The sequence below is a fragment of the Marmota flaviventris genome, chromosome 10 (genome assembly GCF_047511675.1).
Source record: "Marmota flaviventris isolate mMarFla1 chromosome 10, mMarFla1.hap1, whole genome shotgun sequence".
NCBI classification, from domain to species: domain Eukaryota; kingdom Metazoa; phylum Chordata; class Mammalia; order Rodentia; family Sciuridae; genus Marmota; species Marmota flaviventris.
In genome coordinates this window covers 23,233,261-23,258,580 of record NC_092507.1, presented here as the reverse complement: position 1 = coordinate 23,258,580, position 25,320 = coordinate 23,233,261, and the positions used below count along the sequence as shown (strand labels likewise).

Here is a 25,320-nt window from a genome sequence, read left to right as displayed (position 1 = left end):
AAGCTCTCAAACCGGCTGTCAAACCTCTCCAGAGCTGGCATTGCTCTGGCATTTCTGAGTATTCCCTTCTCTGGTTGGGCCCCAAATTCCAGGAGACCAGCCTATGGATGGCTTCAAAACCTTTTCCCTATTTTTTTTTTCCTGTCAGGGACAGAGGTGTGCCTGTGGCCAGAGGAATGAAATCAGGCAGACAGACTCCTGAGCATGCCTGAGCGCCTCGTAGGCTGTTTTTAGATATGGGAGGAGTCGATTCTTTTTTTCATCTCTCACCAGCAATTCTCAGTTAACCCTGGTTCTAACAGAAAACATTAAAAAGCAAATACATCATCTTTGCATTGAAGTATCAGCCAGGTTTTGGACAGTGGATGAGGACAGATGTTAAATCACTCCCACTAGAAAGCCAGGCTCCACTCTCAGCCCCGTCTGCGAAACGAACTGATGATGGGACTCAAGATTGGGAACACGTTGGCGTGAGTAGAAAGAGAGGGAAGCAAGGACCAGCTGTTGAACTGAGCAGGTTGGCTCTGAAGGCCAGAGGGGGAAATTGCCATATGGAAACATCAAACTCATCCCCTTAGAGGGTCTCCAGGGAATCGATCCTTATAAAGTAAATGATGTTTCCTTCGCTCTTCTTCCTGAGTCAAATTCATGCTGCTCTTCGGGGATTCTACGACAGGCTAGGTTTAAGCTTTCATGATTTGAGTGCTTGTCTCCCCGGAGTTTGAAATTGCTGTATTTTCTTGGACCATGAAGAACCAGATGGGAAGCTGAATTTTATAGTCTCTTCTTCTGTGGTCAGCAAAAAATATCTGTGGATCTTGCTCATCAGTTCAAGAGCTGGATAAGCTGAAGGGAAAAGAAGGAGGGGCACATGCCTCCTGCTTCTCTTAGGCAGTTTCGGCACATTCCTACCCTGTTATTCTCCCATCTTCATTTCCTAGTCTATTCCGGGCTTTTAAGGCAACACAGAGATCATTCAGATTGACAAAAGTCTAACTTGAAGAGTCCATTTCCTCTTCTCACTTTGTGCCAGGAAATGTACTAGGCTCTGGGGATCCAAAGGCAAACTAGACACATATGTTTCCTGTCCCCACAGAGTCTACAGGGAGACAAGACAAAGTAGGATGGTGGGGCAGGGGTAAGCATTGCTTGGGGGACCTGTCCATGTCTAGACAGAGAGAAATGGGTCCAAGCAGAGGGAACAGCATGTGCTGTTCAAGGTCTAGAGATGGCTGAGCACAGCAGGCTGAGTGATGGGACACAGAACAATATGGTTGCTCTGCTGAGTGTTTGCAGGGGAGAAGCCATTGATGGGTACGACACAAAGGTACGTTGACTCTGGTCTGCCTAACGGGGAGTTTGCTGATGGCAATGTGAAGAATGAACTGGAAGGTCCTTAATTTGAGAAAACCTCTGTTCTTTAAGATGGAGAAAAGGCTGTTGCCTATTTCTTCTGCAAAGAAAAACCCAAATTCACTGCTTTCTGGAGTTTAAATATTTCTCTTTGCCTAATATTTTCTTCTATCACCACAATTCAACAGAATCTAACTAGACTCCTTCACATGTGGTCTGTGAACCCCTTAAGAGATTAGATCTTGGTTGTTGCTGTCCTGAATCATTTATGGTAATAGAATATATCAGGGTCCTCTGGTTATGATCCCACAATGGAAGGGGAATGTGTCCAAATTGCCGTGCCTGTTGTTCTCATTTTTTGGTTTGGTTCTGTGGAAATCCAACTAGAATTTAAGTTTCAAAACTGGATCTAGTTGGAGTACAAAGAATTAATTCCATAATCATTTGCTGGGTGTTGGCATTCCTTCTCAGTAAGCCATACAGGCATGTGGAGCCCAGCCAGGAGGCAGCAGGGATGACATCTCTGGGGGAGGCAATATTTTCCAGTGGATGGCCTTCCATTACCAAGCTCTGTCTCACCTCTGATGGGTCAACCACAGGGCTCCCATGATCTCCGGAAGGTACTCTGTGCTCTACAAAGGGATGAAATCCAAGTTTCTCCCTTTGGCTGAAACTGAAACAACAACAGGAACACCCCCACTCACCTCTGTCTGCCTCAGGTAGTTGAGGTTTTAGAAATGAGTTGATTGTTTTTCAATCTTTGGAAGATCCTGATCTCTCTTTCATCTAGTCCCCTCCAAAATAAACACACCTGGGCCTGCTGCAGGTCCTCAGAGGCACAGTCCTGGGTGTTGTCTTTGGCTGATGTCTGACTTCTAACTGCCTGACAGAAGACTTGGCTTCCTCTGGCCCCCCAACAGAAAGTTCTACTAAGCCTTTTGCTTGGCAGAGGGAATGGAGGCGAGGAATTCTCATAGGCGGTGAATCCTCAGCACCTAGAACAGAGCCTGGCTAGTGCTAGGAACTCAATAGGCTAATGTGTTTGTGGAGTCATGAATATGCATCATGCTATCTCGGTTTGTAAGTGTCACTATTCTCTTTCTGGGAAAATATCCCCTACATCTTCAGTCCCATACTTCAGAACTTTTTTCTTTCTGATATTTTTTTGGGGGGTTACTAGGGATTAAACCCAGGGGTGCTCAACCACTGAGTCACATGCCCAGCCCTTTTTATTTTTTTAGTTTGAGACAGGGTCTTGCCAAGCTGTTTAGAGCCTTGCTAAGCTGCTGAGGCTGGCCTCTAACTCCAGATCCCCCTGCCTCAGCCTCACAAGTTGCTGGATAACAGGCATGTGCCACTGCATCTGGATCCACTTATCCTTTTCATATTAAGGAAGTCACTTAGACTCGCTGAACTTCAGCTCTGCATTATAAATGGGTGATAGTATTTAGCTCAAGAGACTGTGGCAAAAACTAAGTACCACTTAGCACAATTTCTCACACCTGGGGTATGTTTGATACAAAGATGATAATAAAACCATTAATCATGGAATTCATGCCAAGCCCTATTCTAGGTGCTGTCGACAGAGAAATGAGTAAGAAAATTACAACCTTACTGTACACATGTAAACCTTACAATATGCACATGAACCTTAAAAGAGGATAATTCAAGTGACAAGTATGAAAAATTAAGATTCAGTGGTGTGATGGATGACTGGAACGTGTGTGGGGAGGCAGAGTACTTTAGATGTGGTATCAAGGAATGGCCCCCACTGAGGTAATAGTTCAACTGAGACCTGGATGACCAGGAAGAGCCAACCAGTGGAAAATCAAGAGAAAATATTCCAGAAAAAGCAAAGAGCTAAACCAAAGATCTGGAGGTGAGAATGAGCTCAGTGTGTTTCAGGGGTGGTAACTAGACCCATGTGGCAGAAAGGAATGGAGAAAGACAACAACGGCAGGAAATGAGGCCCACAACACAAGGCAGGGTCTAGGTCATGTAGGACCATGAAGGTCATAAGGATGAGTTCAGGTTTTATTGTAAGAGTAATGGGAAACCTTTGGGAGTTTAAGACAGGGAATAACATTATGTGACTCAGAGTTTAAGACGATTACTCTGGTTACCTATGGGAATGGAGTGTGGGGGAAAGACTGAAACCAAGAACACTGGTCAGGAGGCTATTGTAGCGATTCAGGCTACAGATGATGGTGTCTTGGACTGGAAGGATAGTGTAAACAGGGAGAAAAGGGCAAACATGGCATATTTTTTTAACTAGAGCAAGTGGAGGTCGGGGAGTGTGCAGAGAAACAGACAACAATGAGCCTAGGTTTTTGGCCTGAGAAACTGGGTGGATTTTCTGAGATGGAGAGGAATGGGTTTTGAGGAAAACATCAAAGAGAACTCTTATACAAGGCAGGTCGGAACATGGCACAGCCACAGTGCCAAGTGCAAAGGCAGACTGGCAAGAGTGGCTAGCTCTGGAGCTGGAGGGAATGTGGGAGGGTTAATAGAGGGGGGGACTGGAGTTGGGACACAGAGTGAAAGGAGTGGTTTGACCTTAAGTCTGCGCAGGGACAAAACTCTCATTTTCAAATTTACATATTTGTATCTCACAGCTGAGAAAACAGACTCAGAGAAGAAAAATTCATCTGCCCAAGATCTTACCATTAGAAAGTGATAAAACTAAGATCCTCATATTAAAACAAAAGTGTCCAATAAGTGGAATTGTGTGTAGGAGGGTGGAATGTTGACTATGAGACCTAAGACTGGAAAAGTGATAAAAAAAAGATTGGCCTTATTTTGCCAGTGTGGATGAGAAGCACATATTGCAGGCTGTCCACAGGCAAGTAGATGATCAACATTGTAATTTTGGAAATGCCTGGATATATGATAAGATGGTCCTGACTGGGTAACGCCTTATAACCCTAATTTATTCATTTGTTTATTTAAAAAGCACAGTGTGGGCATTGCAGATACAATGACAGGTAAAACCAGACACAATTCTTGTCTGAGTGGAAGAAATTAACAAAACAACCGTAGAAGTGGGCAAACAAGTATAGAACCTGAACCCCAAGAGGCAAGTACATAATATTGAAATCACTTAGGAACAAAGATTTGATCTATCAAGGTGTGAGGATGGCCTTAGGCTTTTTTTGAGCCTAAACAACTCAATTTAAAAAACTCCAGTTTGAAAACTCCAGTCTAATCAGGCACGCCTAACAGAGCCCTCCAGTATGGCCTCAGACAAGTTAGTTCCCCTCACCCTGATAAACAGAGTGAAGCCCCTGGCAGGCTATCCTCACCTAAGAGGGAAAGGAGAGAAGATCAGGGTGGAGACCACCAGACCAGATGTTTCTGACCTCAGGGTAAATGATGTCATGGAGAAATCCAATGGTAGCTGATAAGGATTGAAAGAGGGGTCAAAAGCCCCCAAATTATTATTTAGTATAAATAATAGAGTTAATGAACAGGGATTCAGCCAGATGAAACAAGGATGCACTCGAGCTGGAGAGCCTGATGAGGACCTGGTCTGACATCCCATCACTTGTCATCGTTTTCCTGATCCTCTGTGTGATCCTCACAGCTCTCAAACTCTACTGCCTCATCTGGACCTTGGTGAGAGCCTCAACTTCTCCATATTACCCTCTCCTCAACCGGTCATCCACTCCACCCCAGGAGAAGCCTGCCTTGGTTCTGGAGCTGATCACCGTGGTCTGAGTGTGCATCTGCTGGACTTAAGACTTTTGATCTGACATTTGAACTTAGTATGCAGAGGGAATGTTTGTCATTAGCCTGTCATGATGAAGTATATTTACACTGCTTAAAAATTAATCTAGAATTGTTTGCTGTCAATTAACTAATCTAGAATCGTTTGCTGTGCACTGATTATGTCTATTGCAGTACCTAGCATTAAGGATTATCGTTTTCTTGATTAAGAACCTATAGAGAGTTAGCCAAACCCTAAAAAACAAATGCCGAATGTCTTCTCTGATATAAGGGGGGTGACTCAAAATGGGGTAGGAAGGAAGAGCATGAGAAGAAGATTATCACTAAATAAGGAAGAGAGGGGCTGGGGATGTGGCTCAAGTGGTAGCGCGCTCGCCTGGCATGCGTGCGGCCTGGGTTCGATCCTCAGCACCACATACAAACAAAGATGTTGTGTCCGCCAAGAACTAAAAAATAAATATTAAAAAATTCTCTCTCTCTAAAAAAATAAATAAATAAATAAATAAGGAAGAGAGGTGGGAGGGAAAGGGAGGGAGAAGGGGAATTGCACAGAAGATGGAAGGAGACCCTCATCGTTATATAGAATACATGTATGACGAAGTGAGGAAAAAGAAAAAAAAATGTGTGTCACATTAGATTGGGTAGAGAGAAGTGATGGGAGGGGAGGGGAGGGGCAGGGGAAAAGAAGGACAGCAGAATAAGATACACATTATTATTGCTGTGGGTATATACGTGACTGCATGACCAACGTGATTCTGCAACCTGTACACTCAGAAAAATGAGAAATTATACCCCATCTGATTCAAATGTATAATTTGTCAAGTTCATTGTACTGTCATGTATATCTAATTAAAACAAAATTTTTTTTTTTTTTAAAAAAAGAACCTATAGAGTGAAATTATATTGAGTAATTTGAGTGAATAAAGCGCTGAAAGGGGCAGAAGCATGGACATTCTTTATTTCTCCCTCTCCACTACATGCATCCCAATTTTGCCCCCTCGCACACAAGGGGACCAATTACACTTCCTTGCTGAGACCTGGGCGTCCTGACCCCAGTTCTAGGCCACAATTTGCCGCGACCTCACTGTGAACTAGGACAAGTAAGTCGCTGCCTTTCAGAACCTGTTTCCTCATTTATGAAGAGGTACCAACAACCTTTCTTCCTACTCTTACAGTCTGAGGTTTTCTCCAAAACCCACAGATCTGTGCATCACCCCAAGGGTTCGAACTGGTACCGGCGTCTTGACACTAGCGATGTCATGACGCCACCGCCTCTACCCTTTCCAGGAGGCCTCAGTTAGTTCCCCAGTAGTCAAGGCATCCTAGGGCGGGAACTTGAGAAGGACAGCAACTACGCCACTATCATGCGTCCAATTTGCCAGGTTATAACATGGCCACCGCAGCAACACCCAACCCAGGCTTCTCACTAAATATCCTGACCTGGTCAGCCCTGGGACCTAGTTCTGGACAGGAAAAGGAGAAACAAGCGCGCCGGCACAACCCTCAGAACCTCCGAAACCCTCTACAAGTCTTTCAGAATTTCTGGTAAGTCGACGAAACACCCGTCCACCGCTCTGTAGCGTCACTTCCGTCGGCCGACTTTGCCGAAGATTGACAATCCGACTGTCCATTCAGATACGGCTTCTCCCCCAGACCCAGCGAGGGGTGGCTTTGAGGGCAGGAAGCCCCGCCTATCACCAACGTATCACGTCAGAGTCGCCATGGCCAGCTATCCGTATGGGCAGGTGAGTGTGCTAGGGGCCCGCGAATGCAGGTAGGGGCCTAGCCCCGCTCAGCCCAGTCCCGGCCCCTGGACTCTTCTTTCTCCCGGCGTTGTTTGCGCCTCCTCACGTTGAGGTTCGCTTCAGCGAGGCCTCGCGCGAGGGAGAAGGAAAAAGGGACTATCGGTCGCACCCGGCTCACGTCACACACCCTGCTCAAGTCGTGTCCCGCCCCATCTGACGCCTCGATTGGGATGATTTGGGAAACTTCAGACCCTACAGATTCAGGCTGGACCCCACAAATCTGGTCTGGGCCCGTCCTGGGCTCCACACCCTCCGAAGGCTCCCGTGGACGCCCTGGGCGGGGTCTTCCGTGCTGATAAGGTGTTTAGCGCTCTGGTTCCTTCGATGTCATTAGGGAGTCGGATAAGAAATACAGATTTTCCAACTCACGTATTGCTTCAGAATAATCAGGAGAAATTGTGGTGGTACCAAGATCCTCAACTGAGCTGGTTTGATCACTGACATAGCTCAACGTCTCCATTTCACACTTAGGAAAAGTGAAAACCAGAGAAGACACAGTTTATCTGAAGTCACCAAGTACTTAGGCAGCAGAGCCAACGACAGAACCTGGGCTGTCTACAAATGCCTCTTCCTTACTTTCCAGTTTATTTCAAACCAGCCAAGAACACCATAATATGATTCTGTGGCCAAAATGCTTTGTTAGGTGGCAGAATGTTGATAGGGTAGTTTAGAGGGTCCACCTCTAAATTAGGGCCAAATAATAGGATCTTTCTCAGAGCAGTTTTGAAAAGAATGAGGTGATGCTTTTACAGCATTTGGCACAAAGCAAGGTGTAACATGTTGCCTTTTAGAGTTTTGATTTTTACTAGACTTTTTTTTTTTTTTTAAAGAGAGAGAGAATTTTTAATATTTATTTTTTTTTTTTAGTTTTCAACGGACACAACATCTTTGTTTGTATGTGGTGCTGAGGATCGAACCCGGGCCGCACGCATGCCAGACAAGCGCACTACCGCTTGAGCCACAACCCCAGCCCTTTTACTAGACTTTTAAGATGGTCATTTCCGGGAGGCCCTCAAAACAGCCCCCTCATTTTACAGAGGAGGAAACAATCTCAGGAGGGGTTCTAAGTTGTCCAAAATCATGTAGTACTTTAGGAGATAAATTTCATGCAGGAAAAATTGGAAAACAAGATCAAATGTGATATTACTAAACTCAACTGACACGCCAGAAAATGTAGCAAGACTCACTCCAGAAGGTGCACTCCTATATCCAGTTTACAGGGCATTTGGACTTCCATTACACCTATCATGAAGGCCCAAGTGTCATACAGAGATTGTTACCCCCAATTTACCACTGAGGAACAAACCCAGAGAGGTTAAGTGGCTTAGATGTCACACATAGCAAATAAGGGTGACACCAGGGCTAAAACTTAGAATTCTTTAGAGAGACCAGCATGGGCTAGGTTAGGAGGAATTGTATCATAGCAGTGTTTCCCAAACCCCTTTCCATTTGCTGAGTCTTGTGAGATGTTAATAGTTATTGTTAATAGAGGAGAATTCTGTGGTCAAAAATTTTGGGAAATACTATGTCAAGCAGAATAGATTTATTCATTATACGACAGATTAGAATTCTTAATTTGCTAATGTACATTGTAACTCTTCCAGAAATAAATAGAATATGTATTTTATATCAGTCATTTTTGTGATATTAGCATTCCTGAGAAATGCAATTTTGGAAAACATTGCCATAGTACATTTCACAGTGGCTGGTCTGCATTGGAGTCATCTGACAGCTTGTTAAAAGAACCTATCTGCACGTTACTGAGCTTTGGGGATGAGTTGTATGCATCCTAGAAAACTGGCTCAAGTCATCAGGTCAGACACAACTGGACTAGAATCCTAACTCTGTCACTTAATAGTTATGTGTCCTGGGACAAACCATATAAGGGCCCCTAAATCTTAGTTTCCTCACATGTAGGATGGGAGAAATAATATCTGTATAAAGGACTGAAAGGAGGAAGAAATGCAGCAAAGCCTACAAGGAGTTTGGCACATTGCTTGTACATGCTGGTGTATGGTGGCAGCTTTTGCTTCTGCATTCTGTTACAGTGTCATGTTGCCTGGACTTATGCTTGGAGAGAAATGTCAAAAAGGAATGCAGGGAGAAAAGGGTTCTGGAATAGAAGAAATGGTGCTTTTCCCCCCTCCACACCACTTTACTTTACCTGCTGACTTGTCCCAGGTATTCTAAGAAAGAAAACTGGTTCAAGTCATCCAGAGGTTTGGTCACTGCTGCCTCTTCCCACCTGCTACATGGTCCTGGAGGATTCCCACCCACTGCTAGGAGTCACAATTCCTGTAATTTTCCATTGCCTTCAGCCCAGGGTACTCTAGCATGGACTGATTTTGGAGTAGTAAACTTTGCTCTTGTGGGAGAACCAGCTTGAAGGATTTCTTAAGAGCTTGATCTCTGAGGCCAGAGAGATTTGATTTCAAATCTCTGAAATTTTTTTGCAGAAATTTGTTGCAAAGGTCTGAAGTTTGGTTTCCCCTCTTTCGAAAAGAAATCATAACAGTATTTACCTCAGAATTCTCATAAAGATTAAACGTGATAATCCATATCAATCCTGGTATGGTGTTTGGTATGTAGTAAATATTCTTAAGTGGAAGAGGTATGTAGATAGGTTGATTATAGAATCAGTATGATAAGTATTAAATGGGAATAAGTGTAAGGTGCTAGAATAGCAGGATACCTTAGTTTAGGGGTAAACATTGCCATTGTTTCTCAGTAGCTGGTCTGCATCAGAGCCATTTGACAGCTTGTTAAAAGAACACACTTTTAGGGCCCACCTCAGACCTGTTTTTTACCCAGGAATCTGTATGTTACTAAGTTTTGGGGATAATCCAAAAACTGAATCACCAGTAGGAGTTAGCTAGATGAAGAAGGAAATTGTATTCTAATAGAGGAAATAAGTTCACAAAAACCAGGAAGCAAGTAGGCCCAGTATTTGGGGAGAAGTTTAAGATCAGTCTAGCTGGCCATGGTGATGCCCACCTTTCGTCTCAACTGCTTAAAAGGCTGAGGCAAGAGGATCGTCTGAGCCCAGGAGTTCAAGACCAGATTGGGCAACATAGCAAGACCGTGTCTTGAAAAAAGAAAGAAAGAGAGAGAGGGAGGGAGGGAGGAAAGAAAGAAAGAAAGAGAAGAAAAGAAAAGCAGTCTAGTAGTAATTGTGACAGGGAAAGGGGCAAGAAATAAGACCAGAAAGATAAGCAAGGGCCAGATCCCTTATATACCTTTTGGAGAGAGTGAATTTATTCTAAGGGTAGCAGGGGAGCTCATTTGTCCTTTGGGACTCTTACCGTGGAACACTATGAGAATGGAGAGACTGAGGCAGTTTGAAACCACTGAGGTAATCTGGGCTAGAAAGAATAGTGACCTGGGTGAAGGTTGATTTGAGGTGCGTTCGAGAGGTAGAGTTGATAAAACTTGGTGTTTAATTGACGAAGGGAAGAAAGAGAAGGTACCCTGGAGGGTACTAGGGCTTTGGGTTTGGGTGACTGAGGTAGATAGCAGGAAATGGGAACACAGAGGTAGGCATAGTTTTGGCAGGAAGCTCAGGAAGCCTTTGGATTTGTGGGTCTGCAGCTCAGGGGAGATGAAGCTGGAAAGAAAGATTTTGGAGTGTCAGCACAGAGGTGGTCTTGGCACAGTTCTTGGCTCATTTTTCTTTGTTTGCGTGTTTCTGTCCTTTAAATATTTTAGGAAGCTCTGCTGGTGAGTTTGGGCACTTTATGTCTTCTTGTGATCATTCAACCCCTTATTTGGGCTTCTGGCCACTCCAGTAGACACTTGATGGGAAGCTCCAGGGCACAGGCTTCTCTTTCAGTGCAGCCTCCTTCCTTCCTCAGCAGGACTCAGCAGGGAACAGCCTTTGATACCTCTGGGCCTCAGAAGGGTCTTGCAGGTAGAAGAATGAGCCTTTGGAGCTAAAAGTGGGGGAAAAGACCCATGCAGGACTTTCTGAGTGGGTTATTGGGGGGGGGGGGGCGTGAGCTCTTTATCACTAGCAGGAGTGCAAATAGAGATTCCAGTGGTGCTGCAGAGACTGTATTATCAACTGAGAGGTTGGACTGAAGGGTCTGTGGGATTTCTTCCAATATGTAACTTTCAAACTAGACCTTGGTGCTGGAGTGAACAAAGAATATGAGATTCCTCTGAGACTCCCTGATTTCTGGGCCTGAAGGCTCGGAAAGATCACCTACTCCAGTCTTTCCCCTCTGAGCCTGTCCACTGTAGAAAGCCATCGTATTTGACACAGGCATTTTACACAATCTGTGGTGCAGGAACATGCCAGGCACCCCTTCATGCAGACAGTGTTTAAAATCCTAACTTGCCCATTCTAGCTTCGTGATCTTGGGCACATTGTTAAACTTTGTGCTCCTTAATTTTCTCATCTCTGAAATGGGAATAATAGTACTTAACCTTATAGAACTGAAAATCAATTAAAGTTGATTGAACTGGAAGCACCTAGCAGAGCTTTAATAATTGTATCCACCCCCACAAGCCCCTAGTATATCAAATGTAGCTTATTTGCAATTAGCTAAAGACCTAGAGATGCTTTTTTGGTGATACTTTGGAAACCATGGTTACTGAATGAACTCCTCCTGCCTTTTTTCTCCCCTCTTTCACAATCTTATATTTATTATTTTGAAATCCTTTTGGAAAAACTCTCAAAGGGTTGGCAGCACCGAGTAGTATAAAAGAATGTGGAGTCAGGGGCTCTGTTTTTCATTTCTTGTTCAGACATTTACAAAGAACTCAGTGACCCTGGGAAAGCACACTTCCTCTCATCCTGGATTGTGTATCATCAGTTGGTGGCTCTACTTCCGTCATCTGTGCAAGCTAGAAACCTGAGTCATTCTAAACACTTCCCTCTCCTCACTCCCCCTCCATCTCTTGCCTAATCTAATTAGTTGTCAAGTCATGTCTAGTCTATCTCTGAAATAGCTTCAGAATCCATCCTGGTCTCCTTGTTCCCAATTCTCTGTCTGGTTCAGGTCCTGCCTGCCCAGTACCTGGGCCCCTGCCTCCCCCACTAGCTCACGTCCACATCTCTGCTGGTTCTCTAAACAGGGCTCTGCTCACATTACTCCCCTACTGGAAACCTTTCTGTGGTGCTGTTTTCTTCAGCATAAAGCCCAAACACTTTAGAGTGGTGGTCATTTGTTCAAATATTTATGAAGGTTTGCAGGTGTCAGGCACTGTGCTGGACCCTGGGGTACCTTGATGAATGAGGCCCAGTGTTTGTCCCTAGGGAGCTTATTGTTGGGTGGAGAGATGCTAAATAGATAGAAAGTACTCTTTGGCACCAAAGGCATCCACTGACTGAAGGGCGGGCGGGAGAGATGCTTGGTCAGGGAGTGTGTCAAGGGCCTTTCTCAATTCACACTGGTTTCTTCCCACCTCTGCACCTCTGCTCTTCAGCCCATTCTCTGACCACACTGTGCTTGCTTATGTAAGTCTGTGCTTTATCTTTCTTTAGCCTTCTGTCTGGAGCGTCCTTCACCGTCTTCCTCTTGGGGGAATGCCCATGCATCCTTCAAGGACCAACTCCAATGTCACTGCTGCCTCAGCTGAGAAGCCCTCCTTCATGCATCATTCATAAGATTGCTTATTTATTCATTCAGCAAACAAAGTAAATTCCTTCATAGCATGTAAGAAGAATTTGCTGACACCAGTTGGATCATATCATAATTATCTTTGGGCTACTCAAAGGCAGGGTCCCATTTAGTTTTGTGCCCTCAGGCCAAGCACAGAGTCTGGTACAATGTTGCTCTAAAATGCTTGCTGAATGAAGTCATTTAACAGCTCTGTACCTCAGTTTCTTTATCTGAGAAATAGGCCTCCTGACATCTTCTCAGGGGATCGTTGGTGATATTCTGCCAATAGTGTTTGTATATGTATAATGCAAGAAGAGGATTTAGTTACTCTCAGACTGTCTCAGACACACAGGTCTCTGTCTGGAGTGTGGTAGCTGGGAGGGCAGAAGAACGGCCTGGGTGCACCTGCTTTGCGGTCCTGGGGATGTGTCCCAGGTGGGAGGGCTGGGCCTCAGATGTCCTTGGCCAGGACAGCTCATGGCTTTGCAGTGCAGCAGCTTCCTGGCATGGTGTTCAGCCTGTCCTTTGGGTATGCCCAGATACCGCAGAGTTCCCACCCACCTCCATCTTACTCTGGGATACTGTTGCTTAAGGGAGGAGCACTGTAGCTGGAGGTACTGAGAGTCTTCAGGTGCAGATTGGTGGGAGTGGTTTGGCACCACCTGTGCCTTCAATTCAGAGGATGGCTTGGGAAAGTTCCTTCCTCTCTCCAGGCCCAGAGGGTTAGGTTATGTGACTGGCCTGCAGTGTACCTCTCTTGTCACACCTCTCAACCCCCTTGGGAATCTTGGGTTTTTTCCATGGTACTGGCAGTTTGATGGGGATTGAACCTGGGGGTGCTCTACCACTGTGCTAGATTCCCTTTTAATTTTTTAAAAAAATTTTTTAGTTGTAGATGGACACATATCTTTATTTTTACATGGTGCTCAGGATCGAACCCAGGGCCTCAGGGTATCTGCATGCCTGTCTGTTAACTACAAGCTCCTTCATAATGTCCATTCTCCTTTAAACCCCACAGGGTTTACCTTTGCTGACAATAATAATTCATATAATAATAATACAGCAAGGATTTATTGATCATTTGCCTATGGCAGGCAGTGTTGTAAGGACTGTTTATTTCCATTAGTGGTTTTAGGACTCTTGAGTTACTCTGAGGCTTCTTCTCAGTCCTCTAAAAATCTAGGCAGGGAGTCCCATGTGACCAAGGATCTGGAACCCCACCTGGCTACAGCCAAAGCAACTTTCTTTGATCAATTGTATTTATTTTATGTCATCAAAGGGTTGTTTAGCTGGGCTGGAGATGTGGCTCAAGCAGTAGTGCGCTTACCTGGCATGCATGCGGCCCGGGTTCGATCCTCAGCACCACGTACAAACAAAGATGTTGTGTCCGCCGAAAACTAAAAAATAAATTTTTGTTTTCAAAAAAAGGATTGTTTAGCTAAAAATTAAATTAATAGAACTTTGCTGTGTTTAATTCTTGTAATTCATGGCATAACCATTGAAGAAGGGATTTATCATATTTTATTTTTTTATATATATATATATATTTTTTTTTTTTAAAGAGAGAATTTTTTTAATATTTATTTTTTTTTTTTAGTTTTTGGCAGACACAACATCTTTGTTTTTGTATGTGGTGCTGAGGATCGAACCCGGGCCCCACGCACGCGAGGCGAGCGCGCTACCGCTTGAGCCACATCCCCAGCCCTCATATTTTATTTGTAAAGAGCAGGTTCGGAGAGCTTAAGCCACTGGCCCATAATCATGAACTCAGCTGGTGAGAAAAGAGTTTTGAATCTGACTCCACTGTCTGTGAGAGCCTTGCTGCCAGCCATGGCAGCCTCCAGGAAGAAGTTCCCACAGTGCAGAATGGGGAAGGTGGCAGTGCCTGCGTCTTGCCTTCCCCTGTGAAGCCTCCCTTGGGCAAGCAAGCCCCTTTTTAGAGGAAGTATGAGTTTGACCTTAGCCTTGAGGGTAATTGAGAAGCTATCAGACACAATAAAAAGAGAAAGCCATAGTTTTCAGTGCTAGGACCCTGGGGTACCTATAAGTTGATCTAGCACACTTCTAGAACCTGTACCAAGCTGGGCACAGTGGCATGTGCCTGTAATACCAGCAACTCACAAGTTCAAGGCCAGCCTTGGCAACTTAGCAAGACCCTGTCTCAAAACAGAAAATAAAAATAAAAAGGACTGGCGATGTGGCTCAGAGGTAGAGTGTCCCTGAGTTCAAACCCCAGTACCACACACACAAAAAGAACCTATACCATTCTCAGATCCTCAGCTGGGCCAGCTCTCCTCTGTGTCCTTGAGCTCAGCTGGTTGCAGATAGGTTAGGGCTGTGCTCTGCCAGGCCCTGTGCTGGCCATTTAGGGACATGCAGCAGAACACTCTGAGCCTCAAGAATCCCTGGATAGAAGCATGCAGAGATGGACAAGAGAGTGTAATGTCCCCTTGTATTCTCTAATGCCTGACCTTTGAGCCAGGAGACCTGGGTTCTGGGCCCAGCTCCTCCACACAGTTGGTATGTAACCTCCCTGGACTTGAGTTGCCTCCTCTGTAGATAGAGATATTATTAATAGTTAATGTGTATCAAGTGCTTACTCTGTGTCAGGCCCTATGTCATGGCCCTTTACATGACTGGTCCCGTTTCATTCATATGGCAACCCAAGGTAGGCACTGTTATTATTTCCATTTTACAGTAGAAGATCCTGAGGGTTAGGGTAACTCATTAGGCTAGTTAGTAAGTGACAGAACCTGAATTTGAACTGTACTTTTTTTTTTTTTTTACCATTGGGCCATATTGCCTTAGGAATAGTTGTCTCCCTGCCTGCCTCAGAGTTATGAGTGAGGATAGGAAAATGTTCTTGCATCTTGAGCTGGTGGAGCTTAAGGAAGACATGCTGTGGGTATATCCATACTGTGGCTACATCACTGGTGACTGATGAGGGTCACAGCTGTGTGGCAGAGTCTGCATTTGTGCTGTGAGTTCTGCAGATAGACATGGAGGTACCACAGGGTGAACACTTGGGATCCCATTTGATTCATTTTTTTTTTTTTTTTTTTTTTTTTGGATTCTGACATTTTAATTTCTTTTGAATATAAGTCACTTTTTCAAGCAAAGAAATAGAATCAACCTAAGGATGTGGTCCTCTAGGGATCCAAGCCAAGTCTTGAGATCTTCAGCAGAATGACACTATAGTACCAGGTGCTACCAATAGAGTTATACACTCTAAATAGCAACCACTTATCTTCATTTTTTTTTTCATTAGGGAACAGCCAAAAGTTCAGTCTTTAAAGGCATGATATATAGAACATCTTGATCTACAAAGGATAGAATGACCCAAATTATATGCAGGCCATCCTATTGGGAAACAAGATCAGAGCTGGTCAAGGATTGGTTATCAGAGACAGTGCTTATACTTTGAAAACTTACTCTGTGGCTCAAAAAATTCCTGGTTCCTGTCACTAAGAAACAAAGTAAAAAATATTACAGATGGAGCCACACCAACATGTGGTTTTAGGGAGGTCTTCCACCAGAATGTGAAAGTAGAGTTAAGTGTAGGGGATAAGATCTTTTGATATTTTAAAAATAAATTACTTAGTAACTAAGAAATTAGACATACCACACTCTTCCATTTGCTACAATAACAAATTGACAAAGAAGACTATTTAAAAGAAATGCTCAGTATAAAGAGGGTGGGAATGGTAACACTTTCCACTACAGGATAATCTCCTGTTTTCCCAATTAGCATTGCTATTCTTCCATGATACATGTGGAAAAACTTGTTGAGTTTTGCCACGGCCAGATGAAAAACAGCGTTTCCTAATTAGCTAATTAAGCTCAATGAACATTTTTGGGATGGAACCATAAACTCTGGCCATTGTTTTGTCAAACATCTGCAAACTGCATAATTCCTCAGCCCTTAGCCATAGTTTCTGTTCAATATCTTAAAGCTGAGTTTAGTTCCACTGTGATTTGTCTCAGGGCTGAAGTGAGTGTTAGTCATCAAAGTCTGGAATGTCATCATAGGAGTAACCCCGGTAGCCTTTAGACGCATAGTAGGCGATGCGCAGATGGTAAAATCCTGGCAGGAACACCAGAATGCCAATAATCAGGACAGGGACGGCCCGGTCTGCCCCCCCTTTGCTAATGTAGCCTGACAGCAGGAGGGAGCCTATGATAATGAGAAAGGCGCCAATCAAAAACAGCACAGTGGCAAGTGCAATGGCCTTATAAGGGATCTTAGGAGGGCTTTTCTTAAACTGAAGGTCAATGTAGCCATCATCTGTGCTGGAGAGCCTTGAGTATTTTACTTTACTACTGGGGATTCCAGTAGCCAGATTAGTACGAGACGGCATCATAACACACGGACACAGCTACAGTCCGAGCATCGCGCTAAGACTGGAGCTAGAGAGGAACTCGCCCACGGGTACCAGCCGAGGCGTCCCAGGCCTCATGGCACAGCCAACCTAACCGCCAACCTAGCAAATACCCCCATTTGATTCATTTGCCTGCTTTTTCATACATTAAGTATTTACTGAGCATCCTTTGTGTACTGGTTGCTGGGGATAAAGTGGCAAACCAGACATGATCCCAGCCCTTGTAAAGCACCTTGGTGTGCAAGAAAGGGGAGTCAGGAGGGCAGGATTCCAGCCCTGACTCTGCAGACATTGGTGGTGTGACCTGGGGTAACTTATCCCTTCAAGTAGAAGCCTCAGGCTGCCCATCAAGCAAGGGGACTATAATTCCAACCCTACCTGTAGAACCATTTGAAAGAACGGCAGTGGGATCAGCTATGGAGTGCCATACTGTGGCTAGTTTCTAGTTTATCATTCTGACTGATATCTTGTTCTTCCTGCAGGGCTGCCCAGGAGCTACAGGACAGGCACCTGGAGCCCCTCCGGGTAGCTACTACCCTGGACCTCCACATGGTGGAGGGCAGTATGGCAGCGGAGGTTATGGGGGTCCTGCCCCTGGAGGGCCTTATGGACCACCAGCTGGTGGAGGGCCCTATGGATACCCCAATGCTGGAGGGCTCCCCCCTGGAACCCCAGGAGGACCATATGGTGGTGCCGCCCCAGGTGGCCCCTATAGTCAGCCACCTCCAAGTTCCTATGGTGCCCAGCAGCCTGGGCCTTATGGACAGGGTAAGTAGGATCTTAGGTTCTGGGTGCCTCTACCCAGCTTCTGAGTCCCATCCTGTCCTTCATGTATGAGTGTGCAGGCACCCCCATCTCTGGCACCAGAGCTTCTTGCTTCCAGCTTCAGCCTGCATCAGCAGAATGAGAAGATGTCAGCTAACTTGGCTATGGGAAATCTCCTCAGCTCACAACAAGCAGTAATTTCTATTGCTTACTCACGCTTATTTACTCTTGCTCATGTGTCAGCAGCTGCAGGTTGGCAGCTGAGTTTCTGCTCCATGTGTCTTTTCACTCTGGGATCCAGGCTGAAGGAGCATCCCCTATTTGGAAAATGTTATCCTTGTGGCAGAGAAAAGGATCAGGAAGCTAGCAGGGATGGACAAAGGCTTTTTAAATTTCTACTCTGAAGTACCCTATGTGTTATCTATTCACATTGTTTTGGCCAAAGCACAGCTCCTGGCCAAGCCTGATAGCAATAGGATGGGAATGGATGCTTCTGCCGTGGAGGGGTTCTGCAAGTTGCCAGGCAGTGGGAGAACATGTACAGTGCTTTTATAAGGAGGAGGAAATCAGCAAACAGTTGGAGACAGTAATGTAGTGTACCAGAGGACAAGCCCATTCTTGTGTGAGGGAGACTGATCACTATCTATAGAAAGGCAAGATGGCTTAATTGTTGAAAGCTTGTCTTTTGAACACTTACTGACCTGACCAAACTACATCTTTGAGCCTCAGTGCCCATACCTGTAAAATGGGGCAATGCCACTGCCTCATGGAGTTGTTCACATGGATTCAATGAGAATATACAAGTAATGGCACAGTGTCCAAGCCATGGGAGGGGCTTCATTAAATAGTATTCTCTGAGAGGACTCGTTCTAGGGCATTCTCAGCAAAGAAGAATGTGGCATTTAATGTGATAGCAGATATGGCATGGACCTTGCTTTTAAAAAATGCTGAGGCGGGGCTGGGGCTGTACCTCAGTGGTAGAGTGCTTGCCTAGCATGTGTGAGGCACTGGGTTTGATTCTCAGCACCATATATAAATAAAATAAAGGTCCATCAACAACTAAAAAATATTTTTAAAAAAAATGCTGAGGCAAGACAGGAGCATGAGATAAGGGAAACAAAAATCAGAGAGACTGGAGATGTGGTGCTGGACAGGAGAGGGACAGAGACTTGGAGATTCAGTGGAGGCAGAGCCTTGGGTGGGGGCTACAGCCTCCATGAAGATTTCTGAACAATCTCAGACAGAAGGCCAGGGAAAGTGGGTACCAGTGCCCTGCTTCCTCTCTAAGCCCATTTCAGTTAGCTCCTTGACAGAATGATTGTTCCTGGGAGACCAAGCCACCAGCAAGGCAGCCTGGAATGCTTGGGAAGGGCCTCCAGGGAGTGTCCTGCTGGGAAGCAGGCAGCGTGTGAGTTTACATGCGCAGGCAGGTGGTCCAGGGGGAGCTGCTTGAACCTCGGGGGTTCTGAGCAGTGCCAGCCAGTGGCATTTATCTTCTTAAAGCCCAGAGTGTCTGGTCATTTGCTTTCAGCTCAGCAACTTCACCACACATTTCCACACTTTTAAAAAATCCTGTCTCTGAGCCCATAGGAAAATGAGCCCCAGCCCTGAGACATCCTCCAGGGCCTGAGGCTCGTGTTAATCCCTAGGGCTAGAGAGGAGGGATGGGCCTTGGACTCTCTGCCATTCACCCTCTGCTGCTTACTCTCTTGCCAGTGCCTCTTCCTCTCCTCTTCAGTGTAGCCAGCCCATAAAGCAAGATCCAGACATCATCTGCATTGGAGTCCTGGAAGGACCATGTCTGGTGTTAGAGCACCACTGTTTTGGAAGACAGATTTGACCCTTAGCCGTGCCCCTCTGCTCCCAGGAGGATCCTAAAGGGCCTTTCCAGCCTCCTAATCTGTCATCAACCCTTCCTTCCCACAAACCAAGACCCCTTGGAATGCTCTTAACACACCTGTGCCTTTGCCACCAGCTCTTTTTTCTCCCTGCCTCACTCCTTATCATCCTCTCAGACCCAGCTGGAGTATTCCTTCCTTAGTGACAATATCTCTGATGGCTTGCATTCCAGTCCCTTTGCTAAGGAACCTTACTTTGCTGTTATCTCATTTAATCATCACAATATCCTTGGGAAGTGGGTTCATTTTAGAAATGGAGAAATCAGTACTCAGAAAGTCACACATTTCACCTGAAGTCACGCAGACTCGTAAGGCTAGTAAGGATGAGAGCCAGGATCTGATTATAAAGCCTGAGCTCCACGACACACACAGCACGGCATACATGGGTTGCAGAAACTCTCTTTCTGGGGAATGTGAATCCCACTCCCCACTGACACTGCCTGGATTTTATCTAAGGAGTTGAGACCAGCCCCTCAGTCAGGCAAACCTTTTCCCCTCTGGCCTCGCCTTCTGGACTGGGCAGTGGTTTCCATCCTTCCCAACTACCCATGATCCTTTCACATGTACAGGAGCCTCTTTTCTGGCTAATTAGTATAAGTTTTTTCTAAGATGGATAGACTTCTTTGCTTCTCCACTTTCATCTATCACTGATCCCTCAGCTTACCTTCCCCAGAGAATTCTTGACATACTCCAAGGGGACAGGAAACAAACAAAGAAGTGACTGGGGCACTATACAGAAGTCTGAAGTACTCTTGGGGTAGAAAGCAATTGCAAATACTTTTGAGTCTACCTTGAGGCCTTTTCCACCAGAGTAAGAATTTCAGCTTGATGGGGGAGATGTGGGTAGGAAAGGAGACAAGGAGGCACTGACGCTGGCCCTGCCCAGCATTTCAACAGATTGGCCTAGAGGCCTGGGTCTGACTTCCCTGGTTCACACCCTTTTCCCAGGTGGTGTCCCACCCAATGTGGATCCTGAAGCCTACTCCTGGTTCCAGTCAGTGGACTCAGATCACAGTGGCTACATCTCCAAGAAGGAGCTAAAGCAGGCCCTGGTCAACTCCAACTGGTCTTCATTCAATGACGAGACATGCCTCATGATGATAAGTGAGTCCCAGCCCTTCCTAGTGGGATTGAGCTGGTGCACAGCCATTGACAGATGACAGTAGGTGGGTGGATGGTCACTTGGGAGAAATTCTTTGGCCAGGGAAAATTTCAGGGATAAAGTGAGGTTCAAGGTGATTTCCCCTAAATTGAGAGCTGTTTCTCTCTAGACCAATAAGTCATAGGCTGATTTGGTTTCCCATTCTGCAGATGGGCACTCCCACCCCTGGCAGGAAACGGCTGGGTGGGGGGCTCAGCATAGATCAAGTTCTTGGGGCTCAGCCTTCGACCCTGCAGAGAAAATGAAGTTCTGAGTGGAGTGGGGCCGAGGCAACCAGGGAAGAGGCTTTTTTAGCCTTTGATGCTCGTGTCTCAGACCTGCAGTCCTGTGGAGTCTTCTACTGCAGCCTGGGAAAGGGGCTGCTTCAATGGTACCCTTGGCCATCCTTTGCCTTCTCCCCCTCAGACATGTTTGACAAGACCAAGTCAGGCCGCATTGATATCTATGGTTTCTCAGCGCTGTGGAAATTCATCCAGCAGTGGAAGAACCTCTTCCAGCAGTATGACCGGGACCACTCAGGTTCCATCAGCTACACAGAGCTGCAGCAAGGTGAGGCCCATGCAAGGGCATGGTGGGCAGGGCAGAGCTGGACTCTTCTCTTTAGTTCCTAAAACAGAAACGTGTCCTTTCATGTGTCCACCCGTACCACAAAATGCTGTCCTAGTGCAGGCCCACTCTTGGAGACTAGTCTGTGTGGCTCTTCCCTCTAGTTCCCAGCATATAGAATGGAAAGAGCCCTGAACAGGGTCTCAGAAAGCAGGGTTCTGCTGCCACCTCTGCCAGAGGCTGTTTCCTTTTTGTCTCCAGGACCCATAGCACTCTAAAATTGCAGTTGAGCCAGGTTTGGTTGTGCACACCTGTAGACTCAGTGACTCAGGGGGCTGAGGCAAGAGAATTGCAAGTTTGAGGCCAGCCTTAGCAACTTTAACAGGACCCTGTCTCAAAAAATAAAAAGGACTAGTAGCTCCCTGGCAAGGCACTCCTGGGTTCAGTCCCTGGCACAGGGTGGGTATGGCGGAGGTGGAGTGGAGTAAAAGTTGAAGCTGAGTAAGATGACCTAAGAGCACAACTCCAAGTCTGGTTCTGATCCAACGCTGGGTCCACAGCCTGCCATCTGAGCCCAGACCAGTAGGTAGGAGGACAGGTAGCTTGTGTGGTTAGCTGCCTGTTAGAATGGGGCTAGCTATTGGTGAGAACCCAGTGGGGAGCTTCCTCACCTAGGAGAGGGGAAAAACTACAGAGAATCTGGTCCTTTGCCCTGGCCATGGGTTTCAGTCAGACTAAACAGGTGTGTGGTTGGTGAGAACCACTTCTGCCCCTGGCAAGAGGGAGGGAGGGATCAGTACTAGCACTACTCTTGCCAGCTTCTCTAAGGGAGATTTGGAGAAAGAGGGAGGGGGGCCTTCCAGCCAAGGGGAACCTCCAGACAGAGCCCCTCTTGTGCACCTGACCACCTGAACAGACCTGTGGGACTTCTCTGGCCTCCTTGTGCTTCCATGCCTGTATCCTAGAAGTCCCCTGCTCCATGTGCTCCAGTGCTGCTGGTCAGTGGAGTTGCTCACAGCAGGTTTTTGTGTGTCTGCTTTGTGTGCCCCTCCTCTCCAGCTCTGTCCCAAATGGGCTACAACCTGAGCCCCCAGTTCACCCAGCTCCTGGTCTCCCGCTACTGCCCACGCTCTGCCAGTCCCGCCATGCAGCTCGACCGCTTCATTCAGGTGTGCACCCAGCTGCAGGTGCTGACCGAGGCCTTCCGAGAGAAGGATACCGCGGTGCAGGGCAACATTCGGCTCAGCTTCGAGGACTTCGTCACCATGACAGCTTCTCGGATGCTATGACCCAGCCTATCTGTAGACAGTGGAGCACACCAAGGACCTTTCCTGGCTCCTTAGAGTGGGAGAAGCATGTGGGTCTCTCTTCTTTTCTTTCCCCTTCTAAAAAAATTCTCCCTAGCTTGATGCAGCACTGTTCCCAAAGAGGGTTGAGGATTCTGCATCAGAGCCACCAAATAATGGATCCCTGGACTGTGGCCATACAGGTAGGAAGGAGCCTGACCTAGGAGAGGACTGGAAATTGAGTGTCCTGACAGGCCTGAGCAATCGGCTGTGCCTCTGGCCCTTAGCTTCCCCCTCTGTGCACTGACACCAGTGATAAGTGTTCTTCAGCCTCTTACCGTTAGCATCTGCCTTCCCTCAGCGACTGTCCTGTCAGATGAGCCCAGCTTCTCCAAAATGGAATTTGACCAAGCTTGAGAGAGATTTGCCTGTGGGACCAGTGGCTTGGATTCCTGCTCATTCACATCCACAAGTCCTTGTGTGTTAACTTCTAACTGGAGGCTGTCCCTGCTCAGGGAGCTGGGACAGTCTGCCGTCTGGGTATCTCGGCCAGGCTACTGCCCTCCAAAGCTTGGACCCTTCAGTTGCCTGCCATGCTCTGCTCTGCTTTAGTTCCTGGAGGACAGATGTCACCTCCTACCGCCAATGCTTTTTTTTTTTTTAATGTGTGAGTTATAATATGGGGCCAAAAGTCTAGTGAAACTGTAAGCTTCAATAAAAGAATGAAATTCTGTAGTCCCATGCTTTCCTCCATGACTTCCCAGCCACCAGTTCCTACACATCTACCCACTTATTTATTCTTTCATTCAGCAGATATTTAAGTCCATACTGTCTACCTAGCCATGCAGAAAGAAGCAGCCTGGGGGCTGAGACTGACAGGGCTCCCCTCACTTGTCAGGGTGAACCTGAGGTGTTGGGTGGCTCCTGGGCCCTGCCAGGTGTACTTCCATACAGCTGGGGGTCAGCCCGAGTCTATTTCATGGAAGTTGTAGGGCTGGCCTTTGGTGCTGGAAGCAGCCACCCCAAGCTTTGCACAGCATGGCCTTTTTATTATCTCAGGCATGAGTTTTATTTTCCAGACAAACTCCATTTATGAAGTCATAACTTCTCCCCTTTTTTATTAAGTACAGACGTCTGTACCTGCCAGTTGGATCTCTAGATCAGCATGACACCCAGACTACATTGGGTGTCTATAATGAACTGACAGAATTTCAATCAAAAGCTAAAGACACCAGACATTCTAATGTACCAGGGGGGCCTTATCACAGGAGGTGGTGTGATTATCCTTTGACTTTTGGAGATGAAGATAAGCACTCCGAGGCCTTTAGCAGGGCTATCCTTCCTGCAGAGGGTGAGGGGTGGTGTGACTGTTTTGCAGGCCAGTGAGGCCCAGCAGGCATGGCCGGCTCAGTCTGTTCAGCCTTCTTCCTCTCCTCTGGGCTCTGTGGTGCTGGAATCCCACAATTAGATGGAGCCAATTCTCAAAGGACAACCCTCATCCAGAGCTAGAATCCCCTCCAGGGTCCCCATGGGAGTCCAGTCTCTTCTTTTAATTCTCCAGTAACAAAAAACTCAGGGCTTTTCTAGGTAGCCCATTTCCTCCTTTACTGGTAGAAACTTCCTGATGTGCATCCTAAAATTTACCACCTTGGAAACACCAGCCATTGGCTCCAGTTTTCTCTTTCGGGCCACCTGGGACATTTGTTTCCCCCCCTGCATGCCAATCCTCTAGACAGTGAAGCCTGCCACCACATTACCCCAAGACCCCTAGGCCAAGGAAGCCCCAAGGTCTTCAGCTGCTCCTCACTGGGCATCACTCCCCTTGCCATGTCCTTTAGTTCATCAGTCCCCAAAGTGCAAGCCTAAGACCCCCTGTTCTGGCTCCATCCTGCAGAGCAGAAGCAGAACTGCAGTCATTAGAGGAAACTCCTATTGTCTCTGTTTCTGCTGAGCCAAGTGTCCACTGAAAACTCTTTAATTTTTCTTTTTTCATGGTGCTGGGGATCACACCCAGAGCTTTGCACATGCCAGGCAAGTACATTACCACTGAGCTGCAGCACCGCCCCAAACCTGTCTTTAGAATGGTGCCAATCACAGTCCCTATCTCTGTGGTCAGGGCAGTGGAGGGCTCCAAGACCTGGGCTATCCTTGTGGGTCTGGCCCTGGGGCCTGGTCCTCACACTTTGTTCTTGCACCGTGCACCTCCAACCCTGCCTACAAACTTTGCCAACAGCCTTGGACCCCAAGGGCAGTGGGAACATCAAAAGGACAGGACAGCCTGTTGCTCCTGGCAACCATTGCATGTCCACTGACAGCTGGAGCTGGGCTGGGGCGAGTCTTGAGGGCCTGTGACAAGCAGCACACTGTCCACCTGCTCGGGGCAGGGTGGGACTCCTAAGAAGCTGTGCCTAGGCGCTCCTGGGCGGGCCCACAGCTTGCCCTGCTTCTTAACAGGTGAGGTCGGGGAGCCCGGGACTCCATTAATCAAGTGAAGCAGACCTGGTGGCAGGCACGGCCGCATCAGCCTCGGCCAGATGCCTCCCGTTCCTCTCAGCAGAGCAGCACTCCAGACTGTACTCCCATCTTGCTCTGGCAACGAGGATCAAGGCCTCTGGCAGCCCTGTAATCAGCTTGGTAGCAGCCGGAGCACGTCCGGCCAAGTCTGTGGCTTTCTCTTTTTATCCTGTGAGTTCACAGAAAATAAATGAGACCCTAGTTTCCAAGAAGGTGAGGGAACAGTAAATCAGTCTGTTAACCCGCTGTCTGCCCACCCTACCCCCTTACCTTCCAGAGACCA

General features: G+C 46.7%; 2 protein-coding genes across 3 annotated transcripts; one reads left to right on the top strand and one right to left on the bottom strand.

Moving 5' to 3' along the window:
- Positions 1 to 6,524: 6,524 nt before the first annotated feature.
- Pef1 (penta-EF-hand domain containing 1) lies at positions 6,525 to 23,258 on the top strand. Of its 2 annotated transcripts, none has more exons than XM_027937264.2 (6): positions 6,525 to 6,624; positions 6,733 to 6,824; positions 17,349 to 17,634; positions 20,478 to 20,633; positions 21,097 to 21,240; positions 22,297 to 23,258. In XM_027937264.2, the coding sequence occupies exons 2-6, from the start codon at positions 6,801 to 6,803 to the stop codon at positions 22,524 to 22,526; spliced, it is 840 nt and encodes a 279-aa protein (XP_027793065.1). In that variant the 5' UTR covers positions 6,525 to 6,624; positions 6,733 to 6,800; the 3' UTR covers positions 22,527 to 23,258. The 2 variants fall into 2 exon arrangements, with proteins under 2 accessions (XP_027793065.1, XP_027793062.1); XM_027937261.2 differs by lacking the exon at positions 6,525 to 6,624 and adding an exon at positions 7,752 to 7,878 and having other exon boundaries at positions 6,723 to 6,824.
- Positions 15,550 to 16,975, bottom strand: LOC114094215 (transmembrane protein 230). The gene has a single exon (XM_034636207.2). It carries the CDS (start codon positions 16,846 to 16,848, stop codon positions 16,486 to 16,488), a length of 363 nt encoding a protein of 120 aa, XP_034492098.2. The 5' UTR covers positions 16,849 to 16,975; the 3' UTR covers positions 15,550 to 16,485.
- Positions 23,259 to 25,320: the final 2,062 nt, after the last annotated feature.

Excerpts from the sequence above, each read along its gene's own strand:
- Pef1 (XM_027937264.2), top strand. The coding sequence starts at position 6,801 with ATGGCCAGCTATCCGTATGGGCAG. Across the intron at positions 6,825-17,348 it reads CCAGCTATCCGTATGGGCAG|GGCTGCCCAGGAGCTACAGG; the intron begins GTGAGTGTGCTA and ends TTCTTCCTGCAG. Across the intron at positions 20,634-21,096 it reads GACATGCCTCATGATGATAA|ACATGTTTGACAAGACCAAG; the intron begins GTGAGTCCCAGC and ends TCTCCCCCTCAG.
- LOC114094215 (XM_034636207.2), bottom strand. The coding sequence starts at position 16,848 with ATGATGCCGTCTCGTACTAATCTGGCTACTGGAATCCCCAGTAGTAAA.